The sequence below is a fragment of the Odocoileus virginianus genome, chromosome 1, assembly GCF_023699985.2.
Source record: "Odocoileus virginianus isolate 20LAN1187 ecotype Illinois chromosome 1, Ovbor_1.2, whole genome shotgun sequence".
Classification (NCBI taxonomy): Eukaryota; Metazoa; Chordata; class Mammalia; order Artiodactyla; family Cervidae; genus Odocoileus; species Odocoileus virginianus.
This window is the reverse complement of record NC_069674.1, coordinates 35130142-35157026: the sequence shown is the minus strand read 5'-3', so window position 1 is coordinate 35157026 and position 26885 is coordinate 35130142. Positions and strand designations below refer to the sequence as shown.

The following is a 26885-nucleotide window of genomic DNA, read 5'->3' as shown; positions in this document are numbered from 1 at the left end:
CCAAGGAGTAAGCGTCTTTTAATTTCATGGCTGCAGTCACCATCTACAGTGATTTTGGAGCCCCCCAAATTAAAGTCTGTCACTGTTTCCACTCCCAAGATTTGGTCCATTGGTCACTTGTTTTCTAAATACTTACTTTTCTTGATTTAGTTTCATGATTTCTGTGGCCACTTCCACCCTGACCCTCCCTTGATTAGTGTGTTTGTTTATTTACATGCCTCTTACGCACCTGTACCTTCGGTTCTAATTTTATGTGTCACTCACTATGTCCATAGTGAACTCATTTTTTTTTTGCTCTTCCTTCCCTTGCATTTGTTCTTTTGTTTTCTTTCTCTGCCCCATTTGGTGGCAGCACCTAAGGCAAAACTGACTCTCCCTTTCCACTCAGTCATTCCCTAAGTCCTGGTGGTTTTCTCACCACCCCTGCCCTAGCTGAGGTCTTCATCTTCTCCTCCCTACACTCGTGTACCTCCTATTTATTATTATTTTTTAATTTGCTTTTAGCTCTTTTTCTACCTAGTTGCCAGAATGCTCTGTGGAAAATATAGATTCTGCAACTCAGGTCTGATTTTCCTCTTCTGCTAAAGTCTGAGCTCCTTCTTCATGTGTTTAGGGCCCTCTGAGATCTTGCCTCCTTGTGTAATTGGCCCAGTGTCTGAACTTTTCTGCCACAAGTGTAGTGCTCTGGCAGCCACCACGGGCTCTTCTTATAACATCTCTTCTGCGTGGATTCTAGTCCAAAATCACCTGCTTGAATCCACACCCATCCTGAGCCAAGGAGCTTTTAGTTCAGGCCTTTGTCATTTTTCCCCTGAACTAATGAAAGTGCCAGGAAACAATCTATTTTCCTTCAAATTTGATTTCATCCTAATCCATTTATAACATTTTCTACTGAAATAATCTTCCAGGAATTCAGATCTGATTGTCTGCTCCTCCATCCTGGAATTCTGTATTGGCTTCCTCATATCTTCATGATTTGGACACCTTGCCTACCCCCCCTCCCTGCCTCCCACCAACTTTGCTACTTTTCATCCTTCCGTAATTATTCAGAAGCCTTCTTTTTTTTTTTTTTATTTTATTAAAATACTGAGTTTATTTCACATGTATATTTTTGTCTCCCCACCATTTCCATCTGTCTGACCACCACTACTACTATTCCTATCGTAACATTCCATACATACTTAAAACCAAGTAAAGGGTGAAGTTACATCTTTAAAAACTAAACAGGCATTTTAGACAACACGTTCTTGGCAATGGAACGTGGACATTTATCAGACACTGTAGGGAAAGTTCTCACTTTGCATTATAAAAAGGACAGCCAGATATCAACTGTTACAGAAATGAAATAAGATGGAAAAATTTTAACATTTAAAAAATTTTTAAGTTTAACTGTTTAAACTATTTTCTTAAAGAGACTTCCTCCACTGCCAGAGATCTTAAATAGCCTCCTGGTCAGTCATCTGGAAACAATTCTTCACATAATTGATAAACTTGGCTTCCACTTTGGGAAGGGAACCACCTTTTTCTATACTTGCTTGCATTTTTGCTTTAATGTCTTCTACAGAGCTAGGTCCTTTCGGTGTTTTAGGAGTTTTTTCCTGTTTTTTGAAGGATTCATGACCTTTTGATCTTGGTGTTGATGATTTTGAGTCTTTTCCATTTTGGTTCGATTTTTGTGCATTTTTGGCTGGAGTATCTCGTACAGATTTCTTTTTTTTTTTCTTCCATTTATTTTTATTAGTTGGAGGCTAATTACTTTACATCATTGCAGTGGTTTTTGTCATACATTGAAATGAATTAGCCATGGATTTACATGTATTCCCATCCCGGTCCCCCCCTCCCAACTCCCTCTCCACCCGATCCCTCTGGGTCTTTCCAGTGCACCAGGCCCGAGCACTTGTCTCATGCACCCAACCCTGGGCTGGTGATCTGTTTCACCCTAGATAACATACATGTTTCGATGCTGTTCTCTTGAAACATCCCACCCTCGCCTTCTCCGAGTCCACAAGTCTGTTCTATACATCTGAGTCTCTTTTTCTGTTTTGCATATAGGGTTATCGTTACCATCTTTCTAAATTCCATATATATGTGTTAGTATACTGTAATGGTCTTTATCTTTCTGGCTTACTTCACTCTGTATAATGGACACCAGTTTCATCCATCTCATTAGAACTGATTCAAATGAATTCTTTTTAATGGCTGAGTAATATTCCATGGTGTATATGTACCACAGCTTCCTCATCCATTCGTCTGCTGATGGGTATCTAGGTTGCTTCCATGTCCTGGCTATTATAAACAGTGCTGCGATGAACATTGGGGTGCACGTGTCTCTTTCAGATCTGGTTTCCTTGGTGTGTATGCCCAGAAGTGGGATTGCTGGGTCATATGGCAGTTCTATTTCCAGCTTTTTAAGAAATCTCCACACTGTTTTCCATAGTGGCTGTACTAATTTGCATTCCCACCAACAATGTAAGAGGGTTCCCTTTTCTCCACACCCTCTCCAGCATTTATTGCTTGTAGACTTTTGGATAGCAGCCATCCTGACTGGTGTGTAATGGTACCTCATTGTGGTTTTGATTTGCATTTCTCTGATAATGAGTGATGTTGAGCATCTTTTCATGTGTTTTTTTGCCATCTCATACAGATTTCTTTACTGGAGCTTTTTCATCATCTTCAGCAGCAGCAAGCTTTACTTTTTTCTGGGGAACCTTGCTACCACTTCCAGGGGCAGAACGCTTTCCAGATATACTTAGGACTTTCACATCCTCCTCCTCCTCCTCTTCTGACTCTGCATCTTCCTCCACAGCTACTGAGTGCTGTCCACTGATATGCACAGGCCCTGAACCACACTTCAACCGTAAGACCACAGGTGGTGTAATTTCAAAGCCCCCAAGAGAAACTGTTGGCTGTACAGACATTTCCAAAGTTGCCAGTGTTACTTTAATTGGACTGCCTTCATAATTCATCACCTCTACTTCAACAATGTGTAACTCATCCTTTGCTCCAGCCTCTAAACTGACCATTCTTAAAGATAATTGGTGCTCATTTTCATCATTATCCAGCTTGAAGTGATAATCTCTGTCAGCCTTTAGGTCACAACCGAAAAGATAGTTCTGGGGCCTCAAGGGGCTCATGTTCATGTCCATTGAATCCTCCATGGGTTGGCAGCACGCACTTATGTGGGAGAGAAGCCGAACGGAATTAAACGACTACTATTTGAATGAGCAGCCGCGCGGGACGGAATCACACCAGGGCCAGAAGCCTTCTATTAACCAACCTTGTCAGTCTCATTACCTGCCTCTTCCCTGGCTGCTTCTACATATAAAACTACTTGTAATTTCTCACTTGGTCTTGCTTTTTCTGTGACCACATGCCTTTGTGCAGACTGTATCCTTGCTGCCTCAAATGGTCTTTACCACAGGCCTTCCCTCTCTGCCTTGGTGTCTGCTGTCTAGCTTCTCCTTCAAAGTTGACCCTTGAACAGCATGGCTTTGGACTGGTTCCGGTGCAGTTATACACAGATATGTTTTCCAAATAGTAAATACTGAACACAGTCCCTGGTTGGTTGAATCTGAGGTTGTGGAACCCCTGATCTGAAGGAACCATGGATCTGCAGGACCAACTGTAAGTTATATGCAGATTCTCAACTGCAGGAAGGGTTGGCACCTCTATACCTGCTCCCCTCTACCACTGTTTAAAGACCAACTATCTACTGTTGAAAAAAATCTGTGTATAAGTGGATACTCCCTGTTCATACCTATGTTGTTTGAGAGTCAGTTGTACTTGCATTTTAAGGATACTCTTTAATTAATCAATTTTTATGTCTGTTATTGTACAACTTCATCCTTTTAAGTCATACTTGCTTATTGTCTAAGCATATTGTAGGTGTTTTGTGTATGTGTGTTGAATAAACCACAAAATGGATGAAAAGGAGAACAAAGTTCTTCTCCAGAGATCAAATTTCGTTAACACCATACTTATTCCAACTTGCCAAGGAGCCTGACAGTGGGAACTGTAATCAGACTAAGTTTGAGAATATGCACCCTATTGTTTTTTAATATGAACCATTCTTTGAAGTGTTTATTGAATTTGTTGCTGCTAAGCTGCTAAGTCACTTCAGTCGTGTCTGACTCTGTGCGACCCCATAGATGGCAGCCCACTAGGCTCCTCCATCCCTGGGATTCTCCAGGCAAGAACACTGGAGTGGGTTGCCATTTCCTACTCCAATGCATGAAAGTGAAAAGTGAAAGTGAAGCCGCTCAGTTGTGCCTGACTCTTAGTGACCCCATGGACTGCAGCCTACCAGGCTCCTCTGTCCATGGGATTTTCCAGGCAAGAGGACTGGAGTGGGTTGCCATTGCTGTTTGTCACAGTACTGCTTTTGTTTTAGTTTCAGTTTTTGACCTCAAGGCATGTGGGATCTTAACTCCCTGGCCAGGGATCAAACCCACCCTCCAGCATTGAAAGGTCCAGTCTTAACTACTGGACCACTTGGGAAGTCCTGAGTACATGCACTCTTGATCTGAGGCCCATGTCTCTATTTACCAGGTATCTGATCCAGTTGAGGATGGTTGAGCTCTTAATTCCTATTCTAGCTCTGCTGTTCATTGACTGTCTCTGGGGAAGTCACATCAACTCTCAGAAGTTATTTCCTCATGTGTAATTGTAGGGACTCCCTGCTCTAGTGCTTGGAATACCATGAAGCACTAGGTGAAACATAGATATTATTATACAGCTGACCACATTTGAAACGTGCTGCTTCTTGTTTCTTTTGTAGTGTCCAAAAGATTGCTTATTACTTTTTCCACTTGTTTACTTAACAAAAAGTCTTAATTATTCAGTGAAAGCAGTTATGTTAGTGGATGCTTCAGAAGGATTGGATGCCCAAATGCTAGTTTATGAATCAGGTTTCTGTGTTTAAATCCGAAAGGAGCTAATTAAGTTTATTCTTTGCCCATGCTGGATTTTAAGTTCTCTTAGGTTAAAAGGAAAAAAAAAAATTGGTAGTTACAAAAGTGCAAAGCTTTTCATGTCTGGAAGGAGGATCATATTTAAAAGATTTATATTGTTTGTGATTTGTGGCCAATTTTGCATTTTTTTAACCTGTATTTCAAATAGTCAAAACCACTAGCAAATGACAGTATGACTCATTCATAGCTGTTGATGTTTAAATTTTTAAAGAACTATACAATTGCCATATCAAATTTGATTGTTTCACGAGCCCATAGTTATTTCTTTCTAAAAGAAAGCAACAATAGTTTGTCTCATCCAAAGGATGAAATATTTTTCTAAGCAAAAAGTAGCTTGTCATAAAAACGGGTCCATTTCTCCTCCGGAGATCTGCTAAAGTAATTACAGTTTTAAGTTGAAACTTTAATGTTAAAATAATTATTTTATATTTCCTATCTTAAACATTAAACAAAAGAAGTTAGTGATTTTGAAAAAAAAAAAAAGAAGGGGGAAGGAATTCCTATTGGGATAAAGTACTCTTCATGGAACCTTTAAATTTTGATAAAATATAATTGGAAGTTCAAGAATGGCCTTCAAAGGGCTATCAGAGAGTGACCCAGCATTGAAGTATTTTAGGGACCCAGGCCCCTTAGTTTTCAGCAAACTATCAGTAAATACAGTATTTGTGAGGAGAGTCAACACCATCAAGCACTTGGGTGTCGTGTGCTTTAAAACCCAGTCTTGGGCCACAGATGCCTCAGGGTGAAGTGTCGTCTGTTCGTAGCTAGTGTTATGTGGTGTTTTTCTCTTCAGATATCATCGGAGTGTCACTGCAGAGAAAAAATCACACTCCTCTGAGTCCTCTATTTCTGATTAGAATGTTCTTTTGCTTGGGAGGAAACAGCCCTGTTTGGTTTAAAGATTCAGGCTCCTCTCCCCGCAGAGTTAGCTCTTTCCCCTTCTCTTTCCAGGGCCCCAGCATCCTGTTTTCACCAGGCCTGCTGTCTGCCCTGGATGAGTAATCGGCCTGGCACCTGGTGCATTCAGGCAGGCCTGTGCAGCGGAATCGTCACACCTAGTTATGTCTGCACACCTGATGTTTTATTAACCAGTATTGATTTTTCACCCGGGGGACTTTTTTTTTTCTTTCTGAAAAAAGGCAACCTTGCAGGAGTGAAAGGCATTGCAGGGGCTGAATTTCTAATGAACCCCTTCTTTCCCTTTTTGTGACTCTTTAATGTGGCTTCATATTTTTAAGCACCTGATCTGAAATTTCATTTTCAGCAATTCCATTTCAAGAAATCCTTTTAAATCTTGACTTTCTGTAAGGTTATTTTTTCAAGATGGTGCTGCTTGACTGAAACGCTCAGTAGTGCCTGTAAATCTGAGCATTTTGTTCTAGGTTGCGATGAGGCAGGCTCACATGCAATGAAATACAGAGACTTTGGAACTCTTTGAGGACTGCTTAGAGAAATAAAAGGCAAAAGAAATCTCATGTCTTATTTCAGGTAGTTCTAAAGTTTCTTCTCGTTTCTTTAGGGTTAGTTCAAAGAATTAAGTAGCTGTGGGAGTTATGAACTAGTGTTTTGTGTCATACCATGAATTTGTAGCTCAGCAGTTATTTGTGTGACAGAAAAGGATTTTTTTCTTTTTTGCATTCGAAAATGAACATTGACAATATCATTTACTTTTAGTGAGGTGTTCTCATGATGATAGTGTAAGTACATCAGAGTTTTTGCATCTCTCAATGTGGCATGGATTTTCCTTTCTACAAAAGAAGACTTTGTTGTGTGTGTGCAAGTCTGTGTGTGTGTGTGTGAACTTAAATGATAGCACAGATTTACACATTTGCCATAAATGAAGGGTAGTTTCTTAATCATTCTCTTCAAACGCTGAGTTCAACCATAGGTTGATCGTGCTTTCACAAATACCTTTTAATTTGCTGCCTCAGTCCATCAGGCATTGTGTACAGACTGCATGCACACCATTAGTTGTCAGCAGATGGGGGTCCTCATGAGTCATTCTGACAGCTAGCTTGCACGATCACAATAAAGTAGGCCCTGTTCTGCGATTTCCCTGAAGCTGGAAACAAGCCTTCTCGAAGGAATGTATATCTTCCATGGCATTGCAGATCACTTACACATTAAGTGTCTTGACTTTGCAGGTGGTTTAATTGCTAATTGTATGGATGGTTCATTAAGAAACTGACCCTTCTACCCCTCTGTTCTTCTTACAGTTCTTGGCACTGGGCACACATTATGGCAAGGTTTATTTACTTGATGTCCAGGGGAACATCACTCAGAAGTTTGATGTAGTAAGTATTCAGAATAATGTGTGAACTGAATTTCATGCTGAAATTTGTGCTTTGGAATATTTGTTTTAGCCATTTGTTCTAAGAGCATAAAGAAAGGGTCATTATCAGTTAAATCAGAGTGCTGAGAGTTCTACTCTGAACTTTATAGCCCATGCTAAAAATTTTAAAGGTGAACTTACAAAGAGAGAGTTCTATTTATAGGCGTACACATACACACATTATTTGTTTTCATTGGTATCATCTATAGAAAATCCTTTTAAAAATGTATTTCTTATGTATCTGTTTAATTGCAGATCTTTAGGTAATTATAGCCATCTGTTTGGCTTTAAATGGAGCATTTAAAATACCCCTATGTGTGTTCATTTTAAATTGTAACAATGTGGGGTGTCTAGGTGGATTGTTATTAAAAGAAAAAGTTTTACTTTTATTGGTGATTCATGGTGCTGATTTACATAGCCAGGGGGTTGGGGGGGCATTGTGGAATCCTTGAAGTGTGAAGCCCCTCATTTGATGACTAATGTCAGTTGTAAGAACATGCACCATCATCTTCTCCAGATGCCAAATGTAATTGAAAATTGATTGATCACCTTGCTGGTTAAGTTTATCTCTTCTAAATATATAAAGCTAATATTTTATGTGAATGTTTTGAGGGTTGAACTCTTAGGGAATTATATTGGTTGAAAGAGAAGAGCCAGGCTTTTTATTTCTTTAACTGTGATTTGGAATCACCGAGGATGAAAGTAGTGTTAAATTTGAAGCTTCATTTTGGTGTTTAAGATGGGCCTTGAAAGTATCAAGTGTCCAAGGTTGTGAGAACGTGAACCTTTGGGATGAAAAAGGTGATCATTTTAGGGAGCAGATGTTCCTTTTGTGAAGAAAGACTCAGCATTTGTTGAAAGATTCATCATGAGGAATTGGTGTAGTTTACAAAGGAGACTACAGTTTCTAAAGCTGACACATTGTATATGAAAGGTTTCAGGGTGCTTTGTTTTGCTTTAAGGAAAGGGAACCATAAATAATGAAGGAATCCTTGGAATTTTTGTAATAGTCCAGGGAGAGAAATTTGCACTCTAATCACTGATCCCATCAGGTAAATGGTGAGTTCTTGTTTTGCGTCAGCATCCCTTTCAGACAAGAGGAATATACCTTTATTTTTTGTTTGGCCACACCAAACAGCATTTGGGATCTTAGTTCCCCAAACAGGAATCGAACCTGTGCTCCCTGCATTGAAAGTGCAGGATCTTAACCACTGGACCACCAGAGAAGTCCAAGGGGGATATACTGTTGACCTTTTCTCTTCTCCTTACTTGACACTGGATACCCATTTTGATGATATAATAAGCATTTGGTCTTTCCATTGTTGTTGGTCAGTTGCCCAGAGATGTGGTGTAGGACCTAGCCTCTTTTGCAACCGCATGGACTGCAGCATGCCAGGCCTCTCTTTCCCTCACCATCTCCTGAAGTTTGCCCACGTTCATGTCCATTGCATCAGTGATGCCATCCAGCCATCTCATCCTCTGACGCCCTCTGTTCTTTCTGCCCTCAATTCTTCCCCAGCATCAGGGACTTTTCCAGTGAGTCAGCTGTTCACTTCAGATGACCAAAATACTGGAGTTTCAGCTTCAGCATCAGTTCTTCCAGTGAGTATTTCAGGATTGATTTCCCTTCAGATTGATGTCCTTGCTGTCCAAGGGACTCTCAGGAGTCTTCTCCAGCACCACAGTTCAAAGGCATCAATTCTTTGGTGCTTTGCCTTCTTCATGGTCCAGCTTTTAAAATCGTATGTGACCCCCGGGAAGACCATAGCCTTTACTACACAGACCTTTGTCAGCAGAGTAATGTCTCTGCTTTTCAACACACTGTCTAGGTTTGTCATAGCTTTCCTGCCAAGAATCAAACGTCTGCTGATTTCATGACTACAGTCACCATCTGCAGTGATTTTAAAGCCCAAGAAGAGGAAATCTGTCTCTACTTCCACTATTTCCCCTTCTATTTGCCATGCAGTAATGGGGCCAGATGCTATGACCTTAGGTTTTTTTTTAACATTTAGTCTTAAGCCGGCTCTTTCACTCTCCTCCTTCACCTTCATCAAGAGGCTTTTTGGTTTCTCTTCACTTTCTGCCATTAGAGTGGTACCATCTGCGTATCTGAGGTTGTTGATGTTTCTCCCATGTATTTTGATCCCAGCTAGTAACTCATCCAGCCTGGCATTTCTCATGATGTGCTCAGCATATAGGTTAAACAAACTGGGTGACAGCAGACAGCCCTGTGGTACTCCTTTCTCAATCCTAAACCAATCAGTTGTTCCATACAGGGTTCTAACTGTTGCATCTTGACCCACATACAGGTTTCTCATCCATTAAAACATGAGCTGGTGCTGGGCAGAGCTCTCTTCACTTTGAAGAAAAAGCTTGCTTGGATGCCGTCTTAAATTTCCAGCTCCAGTTTAATGATTCTATTAACAGTCTGCTTCTAAGTAAGTCTTTTTAATATTGTATAGAAACTACTTGACTCCTAAGGTTCACAAGACAGACACTGCTGGTTTCATGGCCAAAAGAGAAACCAGGAGAGACACTGTAGGAGTTTATTCATGTCTTCCTTCCTTCCTTCCTTCATGTAGTCCTCCTGTCTACTCCCTGTAAGCCTTCAGCTTTATCTTCTCTGATGTTAGTTTTATGTCAGGTATATTTTACATCCTTTTCTAGGTAATTCCTGCTTCTCTGTATTCAGGCCTGCCCATATGACATCTTTGAAATTTAAGTTCTTTATAGCTTGCACTTATTTTTGGTAGGAGACAAAGATGGTTTGGTGCTCTTTTTGTTTGTTTACCTTACACCAGAATTTAATAGTCTGCTGTAGAGAAATTTTTCACGAGGCCCTGAGTCTACATGAACCATTACCGTATAAGGTATATGACTTTGAGGTGACAAATTTCAGAATGTCATATTTTGAAAGGAGGCTTAATCTTCACCTTCTCATCTCAGATGAGTTTTCTGCTTTGTTGTTTTATTTTCCCATTTCTGATGATGTGGTTGCTGGGGGTGGGGTGGGGGTCGGGGGCTCTGTATCAGTGCTCTTGGAAAAGCATTCAATTCTAAAAACACCATTATGGCTTTAATTTGCAGACTTTCTTTGAAATGATTGCCATATTCAATCAAGAACTGTTTTCTTCATTTGAAATGCAGCAAGATTGAAACAAGTATTAAAAAAATTAGTGAATTACTTCTAGGTGAAACTAATTTAAACAAATTAAAATTAGATAAAATAATACCTTATACTTGCATAACACTTTTTTTATTTTCTCAAGAACTGTCTCTTTAACCCATTCATTGTATTTATAGTTTTTGATTGAAGTGATGAAGCAATATTCACAATTCTCATTTATTGATAGGGTTTTGTTTGGCAGAGCATGGGGACATAAAAGAATATTTTTCAAAGGTTTCCCAAATGATTCTATTTGTATTGGAATAGAGTCATTGTACTAGGTGCTGTATAAGTTTACTTTAAATGCATACTATATAAAAGAAGAAATAACTAAACAAATCATTCTGCATGTTGAAAGTGATTTGCTTTCCCATTAATATTTCAGGAGAAATACTGATTAGCAGATTAACTCTACAAAAGCCAAGCAGATGGCTTACTGATGACATAGCAATTCCACTCCTAAGTACACATTCAAGAAAACTGAATGCAATGCCTGTGTCCCCCAAAATATATATGTGTAGAAGAATGTTAATAGGTTAATTTATAGTAACTCCAAACTAGAAACAACCCAAATGTCCATCCATAGTAGAATGGATAAACCCATGATGGTATATTCTCAGTGATTAAAAAGAAGAAACTATTGCAGCATGCAGCAACATGAATGAATTTTACTGTCTTGCTGTTCAACCAAAGAAGCCAGACACAAATGTGTACATGTTGCATGATTCCCTTTATGCTGATCAAGAGAAGGCAAAAATCACACTGTGGTGATAGAAGTCAGATTATGATTTGACCTGGGAGAGAGCACAGGTAGAATCTTCTGAAGTATTAATAATTGTCTCTATCTTGGTGGTTTCCTGGGTGTGTACATGTGTAAAAATCACTGAACCACATATCTGAGATTTGTGCATTTTATTCTGTGTGAGTTATACCTCGGTAACATGCACATGCACCTACAGAAATACCTCCACACGTGTATGTCTCTCTAACCTTGAAAGTGAAGTCACTCAGTCGTGTCTGACTCTTTGCGACCCCATGGACTCCTCCGTCCATGGAATTTTCCAGGCAAGAGTACTGGAGTGGGTTGCCATTTCCTTCTCCAGGGGATCTTCCCAACCCAGGGATGGAACCCAGGTCTCCCACATTGCAGGCAGACGCTCTACCCTCTGAGCCACCAGGGAGCAGTGCTCAAATTATCCTTTTCCTGTTGAAGCAACCTTTTCCTCTACTTGTTTCTAAATACCAGCACATTTTCTAAGTTGGTATCTTGTTCAGAGATCTTTATATAAATGGATCACACCACTGATATTTTTCGTACACTGTATATTCTTCTATCATTACATAAAAAGGTTGATAGAGAGGAGCCTGTGCTACCCACCCATCTATGACTCTTCTTTGTTGATCAAAAGTGAAAACCACCAGGGTGATGATTTATTTTGCATGTTGATGTTGAGATTTCAATACATCTGAAAGGATACTCATTAAAATGCTTTAGCCACGCATGTGTTTTTTAAAGATTTTATCCCTAGGTATAACTTTATATTAATTCAGATTGAATTGATAAGGTTCAATTTTACTTAACTCACAGAATAAAAATTAAAATAGGCCTAGCTTCTCAGGTAAAGGGCTCAAGTTGCTTAGAAAATTGCCTGCTTGGCTGGATGCATGAGACAAGTGCTCGGGCTTGGTGCACTGGGAAGACCCAGAGGAATCAGGTGGAGAAGGAGGTGGGAGGGGGGATCGGGATGGGGAATACATGTAACTCCATGGCTGATTCATATCAATGTATGATAAAAACCACTACAGTATTGTAAAGTAATTAGCCTCCAACTAATAAAAATAAATGGAAAAAAAAATAAAAGCAGGATAAGCAGTTAAAAAAAAAAACCAAAATTGCCTGCTTGAATATGGATCAGATCATATTCTCCTGAGTAAAGGTTGTCTTAATTGCTTACACAGTATGTGACATATGACTTCAGAATCCTTAGAGAATCTCAAATTCCTTTTAAGTTCCCACATGGTGTCCATACCCATATGATGTCATTGATCATAGTAGTTACTTTTTCTTTAATAGCCTTCTTAACTATATTAATTTGTTGTTGTTGTTGTTGTTGTTCAGCCTCTCAGTCTTATCCAGCTGTTTGCCACCCCATGGACTGCAGCACGCCAGGCTTCCCCATCCTTCACTGTCTCCCAGAGCTTGCTCCATCGAGTCGGTGATGCCATCCAACCATCTGGCCCTCTGTTGTCCCCTTTTCCTCCTGCCTTCAATCTTTCCCAGCATCAGAGTCTTTTCTAATGAGTCGACTCTTTGTGTTAGGTGGTCACGGTATTGGAGCTTCAGTTTCAGCATCAGTCCTTCCAATGAATATTCAGGGTTGATTTCCTTTATGATTGACTGGTTTGATCTCCTTGCTGTCCAAGGGACTCTCAAGAGTCTTCTCCAACACCGCAGTTCAATTAGGAATACTGTGAAACTGTGAGCAAATTATTCATTAGGAATGCATACTTGAAGCAATGAACAAATTATTTTTGGAGCCTTATTTCATGTATTTTAAATCTTTATTCTTCTAAGTGTGCCACGTGGAGAGCAAAGAACTCCACTGACCAAGCAAATCTCTGCTCTTTATCTTTAGGTGTTTTCTTTGTTAAAAATAGAAAATGCAGAGGTTTGGCTCTCATGGCGCCATGGTAGGAGACATTAGTTAAGTACCTATAAAATGGATGGTTACAAAAAGAAAGGGATTGGAAAGCAAAGTAAAATTGAACAGCCTTACTGGGAAATTTATAAATATAAAGTTTATCTCTTGTAGAAGAGGGATCAGGGTTCTCCTTGAACTCTGTGTAGCAGAGTCTATTGGTATTTCTATTCCTGTTTTTTGTTGTTGTTTTAACTTTTTTTTGAAATAGAGTTGATTTTCAGTGTTTTTCACGTGTATAGCAAAGCAATTCAGTTACACACACACTCACATATATATGTATATATATTTCTTTTTTACATTCTTTCCCATTATAGGTTGTTATAAGATACTGAGTATAATTTCCAGAGCTATATAGCTATATAGTAGGTCCTTTTTTGTTATCTATTATATATATATAGACACACACACACATATATATAGTAGTATGTATATTTAAATCCCAGACTCCTAATTTATCACTCCTTGCCCCTTTGGTAACTGTTTCTTTTCTATGTCTGTGAGTCTGTTTCTCTTTCTTAAGTTCACTTGTGTCATTTTTTTTTTTTAGATTCCTGCATACAAGTGGTATATGATGTCTTTCTCTGGTTTACATCACTTAGTATGATAGTCTATAGGTCTATGTATGTTGCTGCAAACGGCATTATTCTATTCCTTACTGCTAATATTGGTACTTTCTTTTGATCACATGAAATTAAAAACCTAGATTTCTGTGAAAACTAGCTCACACTATAGTAACTTAACACCCCACTATGAGGTCTAAGCATCCAAGACCCTTGTCATATGGCTGAAACCTATGTTTCTAATATCAGTTTTAGTTTCTTTCTCCCTAGTCATTGTGATCTACCCACTGTCTTCTAGGTATTGACTTGGATATGCTTGTTCTAACCTTTTAATCACATATTCCAAGGAAGTCCTTCTTCCATTAAGCCCCATTCTTTCTGTGATGTGTGTGTCCTGAAGTGTCCTCTCCTTCAAACTCCTGAATTATTGCTGTTTCATTGAAGTGTTAATACCTCATTGTGTCAATTCCAGCTTCATATTCACACTTAAGCTTTTGGAGGGCGGAGGCCATGTCTCCTGCAGTACCTCTCCCCCTCCTCTCTCTCTCCCCCTCTCTTGTGTCCGGGGATTTTTGGTACCCAGTAAACATATTGGCTGATAATATTGTCTTGAAACATACCCATGAAACTGGTCCTTTTTCTTCATTACTTAGCCTCTCAGGAGGGCCTGTGAGTCATATCTCCACTCTATTGTGTATTAGTCAGCCCTCACCTTCCCATTGGATTTGTAATTAGAAAATTTTTAAATTGCTATCAGAATGTTAACTCCTACTTATGGAAAGTAAGCCTGTCATTCAGTGATACTTGGCAAGTTTTTAAGATATACTCAGACTTTTCCTAGTTGCTATGGGGAATTCATACAGTCAGTAAAGTGTAGAAGCTGAGGAGACTTTGGAGATCATTCTAGATATAAAAGGTGCCAAGACCAGACGCTGGAGGGGAGCTGGACTCGAGCTGCTTTGTTTCTCTGTTCACTGCCCATGTACTCTTCTGGTCTTCTCTTCTGATTCATTCTAGGCCTTCCTCACATATCTAAGACATTTTCCTCCCCTGAGGTTTAAAACAATATTTTTTTGTGACTGGACCATGCCTGGGAGTGAGTGACTATGGTCTCATTTCTCTCTTAGGGCTTTGGGACTCAGTCATCTTTGGATTGCATTTCTGGCCTTTTCCTGCTCTCTTTGGTTTAGAGGAATTCATCTATACTATTAACCAGCTCCTGTTTTCTCGTTTTTGGGTATTGGTATATAAATATTGTTTGCAGGCTCATCCATCTTTATTTTTACAGTTCAGCAAAAGAAATGATTATCTTCTTTCTTCTTGCCTTCTTGGCCAACACGATCCTGAAAATTGAGTGTCCTTTAACCTTACCTTCTTAGATTGCATCTTTAATGTTCAAAAACACGTCTTTTATTTTGAACATGATTTAATCATCTCCTTCTCTTCTGGAATATCCAGTACTTTTGTCAAAGTTTATTTATATCTGTGTTGAGGTCATCCCATCCAGAAAATGTGTTTCCTGAGGCAGTTTCTCTGATTTCTCTTTGCATCCTTAGTGCTCAGCATAAAAGCTGGTGATTGTGAGAAATTAATGAAACCTGCCTGCACCAATAGTTCTGTGTCTGTAAAGTCCCATGTGTCTGGACCATATTCCAGATGATCAAGGTTTTACACCTTCCTGTTCCTGTTCTCCATCAAGATAATTGTGGGGCTTCGCTGGTGGTCCAGAGGCTAGTAAGACTCTGTGCTCCCACTGCAGAGTGTGTGAATTAGATACCTGGTCTCAATGAACTAGATCCTGCATGTTGCAACTAAGACCTGGAGTGGGCAAATAAATAAGATATTAAGAAAGATAATTGCGTGTACATTAAGGGGAATCATATGGGCATGATCATCTCTTTGAGAGTAAATACAAATCCCAGGCATTCGTAATTATCCTGAAGAACCCAGCTCTTTGAGGCTCATTCATAGTGTATCCACGATAGTGTGGGGGTGATGATTCATTAAAAGAACGCTTGGAGCAGATCTGAAAACATGAACCATCTATCCTTGAAAAGAGATGACCCTGCTCTGCTATTGGCCATAGGGTAGTTCTTTATCAACCTGAAGCACATCCCATCCATAGTGTACGATTCCAGATGTGGCACCATTATTTGGCAAAGTCAGAACAGTAAAAGGATCATGAACAGTGTGGAGACTTAGAGGAGGAGTGTTCAAGTTTGTACATGTGTGGAAGTGAAATTTGAGGTGACTCTTGAAGGATGAGTATTTCTTGATTGTTGGAGTGGATCTAGACACAAAGTATTGCATGCTTCCTATGAAACAGGGTGTCACAGAGGGCAGGGAATGTTGGTCACAGACCTAATCTGCACATACATTTTGTTCTCCAGTAGCTGGAATATAAAGGACTGGAGAGGAAAGAATGGATCGTGAGATGCAATGAGAGCAAATTAGGCAGAAACTTTGCCAGAAGGGTGGAAGGAAAAACAAAAGAAGTGATTTCCTGAGCATATTCGTGGGCGCTGAGTTTGGAGTGTTGAGGGAAGTGAGTGAAACCACAACAGTGATGGGAAACTGGGTGTCCTGAACCAGAAGACTTTATATATGGATACGAGAGTCTGTATATAGAGTTTAATAGCAAATAATTTATACCCTTGAAGGCAAAAGGAGAAGAGGGTGGCACAGGGTGAGATGATTAGATAGCATCACTAGGAGATGGTGAAAGACAGGGAAGCGTGGCATGCTACAGTCCATGGGGTCGTAAAGAGTCGGACACAACTTACCACCTGAACAAGAACAACAATAACAGCTTATACCTTGAATTTGTTTTGTTCATAATAGACTTTTTGGTCTCTGGAAACCCTGACAAAGTATGTTTCAAAATAAGGATGTATTACTTCTTCCTTAAACACGGTCTGTTTTTCTGTCTGTATTGTTTTGTTTTTAAAATTGAGGTATAGTTCATTTACAATGTTGTGTTAGTTTCAGATGTACTGACTGCAAAGTGATTCAGTTATACACACACACATATATATACGTATATATTCTTTATCATGTTCTTTTCCATTATGGTTTATCATTGAATATAGAATATAGTTCCCTATGCTATACTGTAGGAATTATATATAGTTGGTTATCTACTTTATATATAATAGTGTGTATATGTTAATCCTAAGAATTGCTTTGATTTATGAGCCTTCTCTAAAAATTATTTCTTTGGCTATAATTACCAAGTTTTTTGCAGTTGACAAAATCATGGTGTGTATCATAAATGAAAACTTAAAGGATATTTTGTTCATCTAAGACATGAAGTTCTTCTATAGTTTCCTTATCATTTAGTTGTTTAGTCCTTAGTTTGTATCTCTAGTAAGAAGAAGTCCATTACTTGTACAGGCAGCTATTAGCTCTTTGCACTTTAGCTTTTTGTAGTTTAATTGATAGAAATGATGCATACCACACTGTACACTTCTTCAGTTCAGTTCAGTTGCTCAGTCTTGTCTGACTCTTTGCTGCCCCATGGACTGCAGCACGCCAGGCCTCCCTGTCCATCACCAACTCCCAGAGTCTACCTAAACTCATGTCCATTGAGTTGTTGATGCCATCCAAACATCGCATCCTCTGTCGTCCCTTTCTCCTCCTGCCTTCAATCTTTCTGAGTATCAGGGTCTTTTCAAATGAGTCAGCTCTTCACATCAGGTGGCCAAAGTATTGGAGTTTCAGCTTCAGCATCAGTCCTTCCAGTGAACATTCAGGACTGATCTCCTTTAGGATGGACTGGTTGGATCTCCTTGCAGCCCAAGGGTCTCTCAAGAGTCTTCTCCAACACCACAGTTCAAAAGCATCAGTTCTTAGGCACTCAGCTTTCTTTATAGTCCAACTCTCACATCCATACATGACTACTGGAAAATCCATAGCCTTGACTAGATGGACCTTTGTTGGCAAAGTAATGTCTATGCTTTTTGATATGCTGTCTAGGTTAGTCATAACTTTCCTTCCAGTCTTTTAATTTCATGGCTGTAGTCACCATCTACGGTGATTTTGGAGCCCCAAAGAAAGAAAGTCAGCCACTATTTTCACTGTTTGCCCATCTATTTGCCATGAAGTGATGGGACCAGATGCTATGATCTTAAGTTTTCTGAATGTTGAGTTTTAAGCCAACTTTTCACTCTTCTCTTTCACTTTCATCAAGAGGCTCTTTAGTTCTTCTTCACTTTCTGCCATAAGGGTGGTGTCGTATGCATATTTGAGGTTATTGATATTTCTCCCACTTACAGTGGCTAAAATTACACTTCAGGACTGACCATACCAAATCTTGGTGAGGGTGTAGAGAAAGTGAATCTCATCCACTACTGGTGAAAACATCAAAAGATGTAACCACTTTGCAAAACAGTATGGTGGTTTTATAAAACATTAAACACACGCTTACTATATGATCCAGCTATTTCCGGAAATGAAAGCATATGCTAATCTGAAGACTTGTGCATGAATGTTCATGTAATTTTTTGTTTATAATAACTCTAAAGTGGGTCTGTATGTCCATCTCTAGTGAACAGATAAATAGAATGTGACACATCCACATGATGGCCTTCTGTTCATCCACAGGAAGGAATGAACATTTGAGACACACTACAACATGGGTGGATCTCCAATCTATTGGGTTAAGTTGAAGATACCATACTTAAAAGACTACATACCATATTGTTAAGTTGTTCGGTTGCTAAGTCATACCCGAATCTTTGAGAAAACACATTATATGGCCGTATTTATATACAATTCTAGAAAATACAAGCAAATCTGTAGTGACAGAAAGCAGATCAGTGGTTGCCTGGAGATGGGCAGAGAAATGGTATTGTTGCAGGAGTGGGCACCCCTTCCAGGGCCTGAAAGGGTGCTCTTGTCTGACACTCGGAATTGAATTGTCCAAGGAGACAGGTGTGGTGAGAATGCAAGAGACTTCTTTGGCAAGGGGTGCCTGGGCAGAGAGCAGGAGGGTGAGGGAACCCAGGAGGACTACTGTGTCATGTGGCACACAGCCTCTGGTTTTATGGTGATGGGATTAGTTTCCGGATTGTCTGTGGCCAGTCATTCTGACACAGGGCCCTTCCTGGCGGCACATTTGTTGCTCAGCCAACGTGGATGCCAAACGAGAAGAGTTCTGGGAGGTGGTAGGACACATGGCGTCTCCTTTTGACCTTTCCCGAATTCTTCCAGTTGGTGTTGACTTTTCAGTTCCATGTTCTTTACCAGGACTTCCTGTCATAAAGTAACTCATGCAGTAGTTATTGTGGTTCCTGGTCAGGATGGGTGGTTTCAGTCAGCATGTTTCCCCTAACAGTATGGTGGGATTATAAAAGTAGTATAGAAACCTAAATGTCCATCAAAAGAGGAATGGATAAAGAAGATGTGGTACATATATACAGTGGAATCTTACTCAGGCATAAAAAGAACAACGTAATGCCACTTGCAGTGATATGGATGGATCTAGAGATTATCGTACTAAGTGAAGTAAGTTAGAGAAAGGCAGATATCATATGATATTGCTTACATGTGAAATTTAAAATAAGTGGCACAAATGAACTTATTTACAAAACAGGAATAAAGTCATGAATATAGAAAACAAACTTACAGTTATCAGGGGAGGGGAAGGAGGCAGGGAGAGAGAAACTGGGAAACTGGGATTGACATATATACTTGTTTAGCTGCTAAGTTGTGTCTGACTCCTTTGTGATTCCATAGAGCCTACCAGGCTCCTTTCTCCATGGGATTTCCTGGGCAAGAATACTGGATTGTGTTGCCATTTCCTTCACCAGGGGATCTTCATGACCCAGGGATTGAACCCATGTTACCTGCATTGGCATGCGCCCTTCCTGGTTAGGGCGCAAACCACCAGGAAAGCCTGAAAATCCACTACTATATATAAAATAGATAACTAATAAGGACCTACTGTGTAGCACAGGGAACTGTACACAATAATCTGTAATGACCTATGTGGGAAAAGAATCTACAAAAGAGTGAATATTTGTATAGCTGATATACTTTGCTGTACAACAGGAACAAATGCAACATTATAAATCAACTATATTATGAAATTTTAAAAAATGTATAAAAATCTCAAAGAAAAGTGGCTTTAAGAAACTTTCAGGGCTGTACATTCATTATATTGATTGTGGCAAAGGTTTCGCTAGTATATATTTATGCCACAACTTTGCCAAATTTAAATATATACAGTTTGCTGTGTGTCAGTTACATCTCAGTAAACCTGTTTTTTAAAAATAAAAATGGCAAACTAGAAAGAATAACATGTTCCCAGTGGTGTTATCTACACTTCAAAATGTTAGGTGCATTTATGTAACTGTTGGGTATTCTTTAAGGTGCTTGACAGTATAAACGACACCATACAGAGTGGGATCTAAATTATCTAGTTTTTGGCTTCTTTGGCCTTTCTTTAAGTTATGAGTCAAAGGGGAAAATTAAGAAAAAAAGTTTTTATCTAACATTTTCCTTGTTTCTTTTTTTTAAGTTGAAGTAAGTTGATTTGTAATATTGTATTAGTTTCAGGCATATAGCATAGTGATTCAGTTAGTATTTTCACAGATTATCTTCCATTATAGATTATTACAAGATAATAAGTACAATCCCCTGAGCTATGTGGCAGTTCTTGTTGCTTATCTGTTTCATCTATAGTAATTTATATCTGTTAATCTCAAACCCCTAATTTGTCCCTTTCCTGCTCGCTCTCCTTTTTATCAACCATAACTTTGTTTTCTATATCCTTGACTCTGTTTCTGTTTTGCGCATACATTCATTTGTATTGTTTTTTTAGATTCTACATGAAAGTGATGTCATATAGTATTTGTCTTTCTCTGTCAGACTTATTTCACTAAGCATAATATTCTCTTTGTCCATCAGTGTTGCTTCAGATGGCAGTGGTTCATTCTTTTTTATGGCTGAGTAATATTCCATTGTGTGTGTGTGTGTCTGTGTGTGTGTGTACCAACCTCCTCTTCTTAATCAAATTTGCTGTTGATGGGCACTTGTATTGTTTCCATGTCATGTCTGTTGCAAGTAATACTGATATGAGCCTTGAGGTGCATCTGTCTTTTCAAATTAGTATTTTCTGTTTTTCTGAAAATATGCCCAGGAGTGGAGTTGCTGGATCATACAGCAGTTCTGTTTTTATTTTTTTAAGTAGCCTTCATTTGTTTTCCATAGTGGTTGCACCAAATTACCTTCTCACCAACAGTGTAGGAGGGTTCCCTTTTCTCCATATACTTACCAACATGTGCAGTTTTAGACTTTTTGATGATAGCCATTTTGATAGGTTTGAAGTGATATGTTGTTGTTTTTATTTGCATTTCTCTAATATTTAGTGATGTTGAACATCTTTTCACATGCCTGTTAGCCATCTGAATGTCTTCTGTGGAGGTCCAGTGGCACCCTTGATTAGTGCATGGTTAGCCATCTGAATGTCTTCTGTGGAGGTCCAGTGGCACCCTTGATTAGTGCATGGTTACTTATACAGTATTTTCATTGTTTGTGACCAATGAAATATGGTTGGGGAAAATACCGGAAGTTCAGTGCACATGTGACATGGAAGAATTTTGCCAGTATTGCCAATATCTTTTTTCTATTTTGGTTCTGTATTTGCACAAGTAATCCATTTTCTATATTGTATAGTCCTTTTAGGGGGAGCTCTGCCTTTTATAGAAATGATGCAGTAGGGGGTATTCTTTTGCCCCCTTCTGATGCCTATGTCAGAAGCTTTCTCTATCTCCTTTATACTTTAATAAAACTTTATTACACAAAAGCTCTGAGCGATCCAGCCTCGTCTCTGGCCCCGGATTGAATTCGTCTCCTCCGGAGGCCAAGAATCCCGCGTCTAATCGTTCAGCAACAACCTTTCATCTTGGGGGCTCGTCCGGGATCCTTCAAGACAAGATGGGCCTGATAATCTATGTGAGCCTACTTCTGCTGACTCCAGAAATCCTGAGTCTGCCATTTGATCCTCAAGACAATGCCTTCCTGTCCTGGGCTCACTCCTATGCTGCATTCCACAATCGGTCTAACTGCTGGGTCTGCGGAGCACTCCCCACTTCATCAGTGGAAGGCTTCCCGTGGTGGACATCTCCACTTCAAGGAAAAGACTTTCTCCAAGTCTGCGAATACCTTCAACAACAATCACGTGTGATGCCTCTTCTTCGTCTGGTGACATCTAACAACCCTAGAATGGACTAGTGTAATACTCTATACTTTAACTATGGACATAATGTGACTTTTAATTTTGATTATACACTGTCTCAGTTTAATGACTATTTTGCTGCACATATATACCTGATATGAGCACTAATGTTACTCATTTTACTAAACACATGAACAAGATGATTGGGGCCATGGATACTCCTGAAGCCTCTATTGCCTCACTTTGGGAGATGTTAACTAGTTCCCCATGGTGGAAATCTATCTTAATTACAATAATTCTGATTGTTTTGTTTTTGCTGTTTGCTCCCTGCATCTGTAACTGTGTAACTGGATTTGTTTCTAGTCGCATGAAAGCTTTTAAGTTACAAATGGTTGCTCAAATTCCTGCTATCACTGTAGCTTCTCCCGACTATTATTTGGGGCCCCTGGATCAGACATCCTCACTATGAGGATTAGGAGAATATGTTGCCTCACCAATTTAGGGACAACGCCCCTTGTCAGCTTTGAAGCAGTTATGGAATGAGAACGACGCCCCTTTTCCCTAGGCAACATAATTCTCCTAAAAGGAAAGGGGGGAATGAGAGAGTCAGTTCCTAGGCAGGTTGATAAGAAGTCTAGGGGTCCCCAAGGAGAGAGAAGTATGGAATATTCAAGGAGGAAGAAAGGACAAACTTTTTTTACTTTTTTCTCTACATTCTTTAGGATTATATAACAATAATGTATCCTGCCTGAGGACAGTCTCTGGCTAATTCTGTTATCTTAAAACATAAATTATGGGAGTAGGTCTGGTCTTTACAAGGATGTATCCTGCCTGAGGACAATCTTTGGATTAAACCTTCTAGCCAACTCTGTTACCTTAAAATGTAAATATGGGAGTGGGTCTGGTGAGGTCTTTGCAACCTCCAGACATTCTTTGGATTCATTGGAGAGTATATAACTCCATTGCTAACACTAGCAAAAGGGGTATTCTTTTGCCCCCTTCTGATGCCTATGTCAGAAGCTTTCTCTATCTCCTTTATACTTTAATAAAACTTTATTACACAAAAAAAAAAAAAAAATGATGCAGTAACTCAGAATGGAATAACTGAATAAGTTAGGATTTGTTTTATGTTCGCCCATAGCATGGGTGCTCTATTTTAGACAGGAAAGATGGGTTTGTTTGAAATAATGAACAAATTCTCTACTGAATATCTCATTTGGGTACATCTGCCTTGTTAGCTGAAAGTCTTCCAGAATTTCATTCGATTTTCTGGAGGAATTGAGTTTCATCTAAGAGGGAGAGGATTAAATACTGTTAGGTAGTCTTAACATTTGACTGCATTTTACTGTAGTGTATAAAAGTTAATATATTAGTCAGGGGACTTGGGTTGCTCAATGACAGAAATCCATCTCAGCCAGGCTTAACTGTCTGTGGGATTTACTGGCTCTCTTGTAAGTGAAGTGGGTCTTTGGGATCCGCATAGAATCTTAGAGCAATGTTCACTTCTGGGATAGGTTTTTTTTTTTTTTTGTCTGGTGGGCACCATGGTCAGCCCACAGTCCAAGACGATGATGCCTCAGAACTATAATCCTCATAAACAAGGTAGGACTCCATCAGTGACTGTGGGTAAAATCTACCAGGAAGGACTTTGAGTCTGGTTGGGTTGCATTCTTCTACCTGAATTAGTGGCTATTGGTTGTTTAGGCTAGGCCTGAGTTGAAAGCGGGAATTGAGAGGGAGGAGGGGGCAGCTGAATTGCATTCCAATCATATAGAATGTGTTTCTCTATTTTAAAAAAAAGCAGGTGTAAAACTACCTGGAGCCAACTTTTCAGTGCCCTATACACCTAAAGAACGATGCTAAATCTAGGCAAGATAGAGGCATAAACATTCTTAGGTGGGCTGGAGAATCTTGTGACTGATTCTTTCCTTTGAACAAATCCTTTGAGGTGAAATCAGCAGGGCAGACACTATGAACATCTTTTAAAAAGTAATTTTAGTGGATTGTAGTTGAGTTTGGGGCTTCCCCTGTGACTCAGTGGTAAAGAATCCGCCTGCCAAGCAGGAGATGTGGGTTTGATGCCTGGGTTGGAAAGATCCTCCGGTGAAGGAAATGGCAACCCACTCCAGTATTCTTGTCTGGGAAATCCCATGGACAGAGCAGCCTGTTGGTCTACAGTCCATGGGTTTGCCAAAGTTGGACATGACTTAGCGACTAGACAACAACAACAAATAGTTTATTTGCAGTGCTGTATTAGTTTCTGGTGTGCAGCAAAATGAATCAGTTTTACATCTACATATAGTCATTCCTTAGATTCTTTTACCATGTAGGTCATTACAGAGCATTAAGTAGAGTTTCCTGTGCTACACTATGAACATTTTTAAGGTTTGTTCAGTATTTCATTGCACTTCAGTTCAGTCGCTCAGTTGTGTTTACGACCCCATGAATCACAGCAAGCCAGGCCTCTCTGTCCATCACCAACTCCCAGGGTTTACTCAAACTCTTGTCCATCGAGTCGGTGCTGCCATCCAGCCATCTCATCCTCTGTCGTCCCTTTCTCTTCCTGTCCCCAATCCCTCCCAGCATCAGGGTCTTTTCCATTGAGTCAACTCTTTGCATGAGGTGGCCAAAGTATTGGAGCTTCAGCTTCAGCGTCAGTCCTTGCAATGAGCACCCAGGACTGATCTCCTTTGGGATGGACTGGTTGGATCTCCTTGCAGTCCAAGGGACTCATTGCACTTAGGTTGTACCAAATTATATTCCCACCAGCACTGGGTGAGAATATGTTGGTATATCTCATCAAGTTGCATTGACTGTAATCATTCAAACATTCTTTGCCACTTAAATTTCTATAAAATGGGAATTGATCTCAGGTATATATTTTCTTTTTGGTTACTAATGAGGCCATGTACTCTTGAGAATGGTTAGTTTCTATACTTTGTCAGTATGTATATAAACTTCTAAATTGATTTATAATTAAAAAGTTCATTGTTGTCAAGTAGAAATAACACCATTGATCTGGGTAGCTCATGTGATGTCTCAAAATCAGAAGTCACCAACAAGTCAAATTTAATAACTTGCAAATAAATCTTTCATTAGCTTGAGTGGGCAGACATACTGAAACCACAATCACAGACAACAGGCCAATCTGATCACACAGACCACAGCCTTGTCTAATTCAATGAAACTAAGCCATGCCGTGTGGGGCCACCCAAGATGGTCGAGTCAGGGTGGAGAGGTCTGACAGAATGTGGTCCACTGGAGAAGGGAATGGCAAACCACCTCAGTAATCTTGCCTTGAGAACCCCATGAACAGTATGAAAAGGCAAAAAGAGAGGACACTGAAAGATGAACTCCCCAGGTCAGTAGGTGCCCAGTATGCTGTTGGAGATCATGGAGAAGTAACTCCAGAAAGAATGAAGGGATGGAGCCAAAGCAAAAACAACACCCAGTTGTGGATGGGACTGGTGATAGAAGCAAGGTTTGATGCTGTAAAGAGCAACATTGCATAGGAACCTGGAATGTTAGATCCATGAATCAAGGCAAATTAGAAGTGGTTAAACAGGAGATGACAAGAGTGAACATTGACATTCTAGGAATCAGCGAACTAAGATGGACTGGCATGGGTGAATTTAACTCAGATGACCATTATATCTACTACTGTGAGCAGGAATCCCTTAGAAGAAAGGGAGTAGCCATCATACTCAACACAAGAGTCCAAAATGCAGTACTTGGGTGCAGTCTCAAAAACGACAGAATGATCTCTGTTCGTTTCCAAGGCAAGCCATTCAATATCACGGTAATCCAAGTCTATGCCCTGACCAGTAATGCTGAAGAAGCTGAAGTTGAATGGTTCTGTGAAGACCTACAGGACCTTTTAGAACTAACACCCAAGAAAGATGTCCTTTTCATTATAGGGGACTGGAATGCGAAAGTAGGAAGTCAAGAAACACCTGCAGTAACAGGCAGATTTGTCCTTGGAGTGCAGAATGAAGCAGGGCAAAGGCTAATAGAGTTTTGAGAAGAGAATGCACTGGTCATAGCAAACACCCTCTTCCAGCAACACAAGAGAAGACTCTACACATGGACATCACCAGATGGTCGACACCAAAATCAGATTGATTATATTCTTTGCAGCCAAAGATGGAGAAGTTCTATACAGTCAGCAAAAACAAGACTGGGAGCTGACTGTGGCTCAGATCATGAACTCCTTATTGCCAAATTCAGACTTAAATTGAAGAAAGTGGAGAAAACCACTAGATCATTCAGGTATGACCTAAATCAAATCCCTTATGACTATACAGTGGAAGTGAGAAATAGATTTAAGGGACTAGATCTGATAAACAGAGTGCCTGATAAACTGTGGACGAAGGTTCATGACATTGTACAGGAGACAGGAATCAAGACCATCCCCAAGAAAAAGAAATACAAAAAAGCAAAATGGCTGTCTGAGGAGGCCTTGCAAAGAGCTGTGAAAAGAAGGGAAGGGAAAAGCAAAGGAGAAAAGGAAAGATGTACTCATTTGAAAGCAGAGTTGCAAAGAATAGCCAGAAGAGATAAGAAAGCCTTCCTCAGCGATCAATGCAAAGAAATAGAGGAAAACAATAGAATGGGAAAGACTAGAGATCTCTTCAAGAAAATTAGAGATACCAAGGGAACATTTCATGCAAAGATGGGCTCAATAAAGGACAGAAATGGTAGGGACCAACAGAAGCAGAAGATATTAAGAAGAGGTGGCAAGAATACACAGAAGAACTGTACAAAAAAGATCTTCATGACCCAGATAATCACAATGGTGTAATCACTCCCCTAGAGCCAGACATCCTGGATATGTGAAGTCAAGTGGGCCTTAGGAAGCATCAGTACCAACAAAGGTAGTGGAGGTGATGGAATTCCAGTTGAGCTATTTCAAATCCTAAACGATGATGTTGTGAAAGTGCTTCACTCAATATGCCAGCAAATTTGGAAAACTCAGC

The 26885-nt window shown here is 39.7% G+C and overlaps 1 protein-coding gene, 1 non-coding gene and 1 pseudogene across 4 annotated transcripts in view; 1 reads left to right on the top strand and 2 right to left on the bottom strand.

Moving 5' to 3' along the window:
• VPS41 (VPS41 subunit of HOPS complex) overlaps positions 1-26885 on the top strand; it is a 197682-nt gene that overhangs the window by 43627 nt on the left and 127170 nt on the right. For 2 of the 3 annotated variants that reach the window (XM_070466630.1, XM_070466639.1), the window contains one exon: positions 7187-7264. The exons of the other annotated variant lie outside the window; for it this stretch is intronic. In XM_070466630.1, coding sequence (XP_070322731.1) covers positions 7187-7264 — 78 coding nt within the window. The remainder of the gene's footprint in view (positions 1-7186; positions 7265-26885) is intronic. 3 annotated transcript variants of the gene reach the window in all.
• On the bottom strand, positions 2406-3188 carry LOC110146870 (nucleophosmin pseudogene; annotated as a pseudogene).
• On the bottom strand, positions 8456-8528 carry TRNAE-UUC (transfer RNA glutamic acid (anticodon UUC)). The gene has a single exon. It is a non-coding gene; the product is annotated as a tRNA-Glu (tRNA).